A 3219-nucleotide genomic window follows, 5' to 3' on the forward strand; every position below is an offset into this window, starting at 1 on the left:
GTTGCAGCGTACGACGAGGTGTTTGGCCGTCTCGCGAGCTTGCCACGAGGCTAAGTTGCTAAAAGCTTCAAATGACACTATATTTTGCTGAAATGGTGCATCAATCGTATCTTCACACTATATCCGTGTGCTACATCATTGTTTGCTGTTGCTCGCCCGCCCCATGGTCGGCCAACGCTGCTGGAAGGTAGGCAGTGACGATGGGTGTACTTCCACCTCGAGCTACAAGCGTAGCTGGCGGTGCTATGGCTCCACGTGACAGGCGCATCGCTGAACGAGACCGCGCGCCTCCGCTTCCTGTGGCCACCGCCCCGCTACCTTCTCGAGGACCCCAAAGTGCCCATAACGTTCGCGCTCGATGGGCCCAAGACGAACGGGTACATTCGCTTCTCGAGCGCCAAGCTCGATGGTATGATCGACATCCACACGCCCGAAGTGGCCATCATGGACATTGAGCCGGGCACGCATTGGATCACGGCCGAGGCGCTCACGACCACCTTGAGACCCATCGGACCACCGGCGGTGCTTCAGATTGAGCGCATTTTATCGCGCTCCGAGCTCTACCGAGACGCGGTGCAGGCCAAAACGACAGTGCTAGCACTGCCAGCGGTCGCGGCCGCGCGGCCAGCAACGCGCCGGCTCTGCTTTGTCGCGTCCGCGACGCCCATGGACGGTCAGAAGCGTATTTGGCTGCGCCTCATGGCGTCGCTGCGTCGTCACCCCACGACCGCCTACTCGTTCCACGTACGCAGCTCACTACAACAAAGTGATTCGCAAACATCGCGTAGATCTTCATCTTGGAGCACAAGTCGCCCAGTCGACCCAACGTCTTTTCGCCCGAGGGTCTACCCGTGACGTACGCGCCCATGACGGTAGTCGAAGCATCGACTACACTGCAGTCGAGAAATTAGTCCAGATATAGTGCTCTCCACTAAACAATCGTAGGTGACCGAGGAGACGGCTCGGCAGTACAACCTCACGTCCAATGTGACCATGGGCCAGCTCGCCAAGTTTGCTACATCCAACGACAAAGCGCACCTCCCGACCTACCTGCATGAGCTCTGGGCCACGTACTTGACTACGTTTGCACCTTGCAAGGGTGCGGTGCTCGTCTTTGCCAACTCGCGCGACTATGGCGACACCGTCTTGGCCCACGTCGGGCGCGCGATCGGCGCTGCCGGTGTCGTTCTGGAGCTATCGAGCGTCTTTCCCATGCCAAATACCGTCGACGTGCTGCTCTCGCCGTCACAATACGCACTGTCGCACCCGAGTGTGGTGACTGCGGTGGATGCGACGCTGCCGCTCGTGGTTCCGCCTGGCGTTGACCCGACGCTCTTTGCTCCCGCCGCCAGCGCACCGTATAACGACTGCATTGTTGTCGGCTACCTCGGTCGCATTGCGCCAGAAAAGTCCCTCGGCCTCTTGGCACGGGCCATCGAGCTGCTCGTCGCCATCGACCAAGGGCGCTGCCTCGCGTTTCGGTGGGTCGGCGACGGTGCAGACACTGCGCACTACAAGCAGTATCCCATCACGCTGCTTGGCACGATTCTCGACGAGGCGACGCTCGTCCACGAGCTCCAGTCGTGGGATCTGGCTGTGCACATGGGCCTCCGCGAGACGTATGGCATCGCTAACGTTGAGGTCATGGCCGTCGGGATACCGCTTGTCTGCTTTGGTGTGGCCGGCCTCACCGAGTACGTTCGACACGACGAGAACGCGTGGGTCGTCGACGAGGTGTCGCCCGACGCGCTCGCCAACGCGATTCACAAGCTGGCGAACGACCCAAGCCTGCGCCAGCGGCTCGGCCACGGCGCTCGGCAGACGATCGAGAAGCGTTTCACGTGGGCGCAGACAGTGGCCGCCTACGACGAAGTGTACGGCCGTCTTGTGGCCAAGGCGGCGCGAAAAATGACCACCAATACGTCATCTTGAAGCCGTGAAGCTGGCCTTTCCGGTTTCAACACCACAGCATTTCCGATCTTTCAAACTATTTCCGTAATCTTTACATTATTTCCGTAATCCTTACACTATTTCAAAAGCAAAAAAGATCCATCGACCGACCATGATGCTGGGCTGGCGCTGGCTGGTAAGCACTGTCGCGGTGGCAGGAAGCGATGCTGCAACTGCGTAGGTCGGCTTCAACATAGCGCTCGTCGTGGCGCAGAGTGAGAATGCGACGGCGGCGGTGCGATTTCTGTGGCCTCCGGTGGGCCACATGGAGCCATCGTCGAGGCTACTCGTGCGCTTTGACGTGCCATCCAGCGACGGGTACATTGCATTCTCTGGCACCAAGATCAATGGCGTCTTACGCGCACATCCTGATACAATTGCGCTGGACAACATGGAGCCAGGCTCGCATGTGGTCGTGGCGCAAGTTCACGATGAGCAGCACGCGCCACTCGGCCCGCCGTCCGTACTGCGCGTCGAGCGCGTCGTCTCGAGAGCCGAAGCCGACGCGCAGCGCCGTCACAGTGCCAAGCCGCGCGTGTGGCTGACCGCGCTTCCATCTGTCGCTGCGAGCCGCCCGACGCAGCGAACGCTGTGCTTTGTCGGCTCGAACGGCCAGTTTGACGGTCAGCGGCAGCTATGGCTGCACGTGATTCAGGGTCTCGCACGCCACCCCTCTGTGACGTACGCATTCCACGTACATGCTTGATGCCATTGGGAAGTGTACAGCTGCATGCGCGTGTAGATGTTTCGCCTCGAAGATCCATCGACGCGCTTTGACCCGTTCGCAGACATTGGCGTGCAAATCACATACGCACCGATGCAAGTCTCACTGGAGGAGGCTGCCGCGTACCAGCTCACGCCCAACTCGACAATGGAGGCCATCGTCAACTACGTTCTGGGCGGCGGCTCCGATGTGCCCGCGCACATTCCGCGGCTCTGGGCGACGTACCTCCACACGTTTGCACCGTGTCAAGGCGGCATTTTGGTGCTCGCCAACTCGCGCGACCATGGCGACCGCCTCCTCACCGTCGTCGCCAAGCACGTGGGCGCGCGCGGCGTTCTCTTTGATCTCTCGAGCATCTTTCCGGTGCCAAATACGGTCGACGCGCTCATTGGCCCATCAACCTACACGCTATACCATGCGAGCGTCACAAACGCCATCACTGCGCGACACCGCCACGTGATCCCACCCGGCATCGACGCAAGTGTCTTTGCTCCTTCTTCCAAGCGCCAAACGACACCGAGCGACTGCCTTGTCGTGGGCTACCT

The 3219-nt window shown here is 60.4% G+C and overlaps 2 protein-coding genes across 2 annotated transcripts in view; both read left to right on the top strand.

Annotated features, from left to right (window-relative positions):
* Positions 1 to 2019, top strand: part of SDRG_10367 (hypothetical protein) — a gene marked incomplete at its 5' end in the record, with an annotated part of 3402 nt that extends 1383 nt beyond the window's left edge. Inside the window, 3 exons of the mRNA XM_008616353.1 lie at positions 235 to 744; positions 789 to 872; positions 946 to 2019. Of these exons, the coding sequence (XP_008614575.1) occupies positions 235 to 744; positions 789 to 872; positions 946 to 1932 (1581 nt within the window). The 3' untranslated portion in view covers positions 1933 to 2019. The remainder of the gene's footprint in view (positions 1 to 234; positions 745 to 788; positions 873 to 945) is intronic.
* Positions 2020 to 2062: 43 nt separating this feature from the next.
* SDRG_10368 (hypothetical protein) overlaps positions 2063 to 3219 on the top strand; it is a gene marked incomplete at both ends in the record, with an annotated part of 1826 nt that continues 669 nt past the window's right edge. Inside the window, 3 exons of the mRNA XM_008616354.1 lie at positions 2063 to 2086; positions 2132 to 2644; positions 2693 to 3208. Of these exons, the coding sequence (XP_008614576.1) occupies positions 2063 to 2086; positions 2132 to 2644; positions 2693 to 3208 (1053 nt within the window). The remainder of the gene's footprint in view (positions 2087 to 2131; positions 2645 to 2692; positions 3209 to 3219) is intronic.

This window comes from Saprolegnia diclina, assembly GCF_000281045.1.
Source record: "Saprolegnia diclina VS20 unplaced genomic scaffold supercont1.34, whole genome shotgun sequence".
Taxonomy (NCBI): Eukaryota; Oomycota; class Saprolegniomycetes; order Saprolegniales; family Saprolegniaceae; genus Saprolegnia; species Saprolegnia diclina.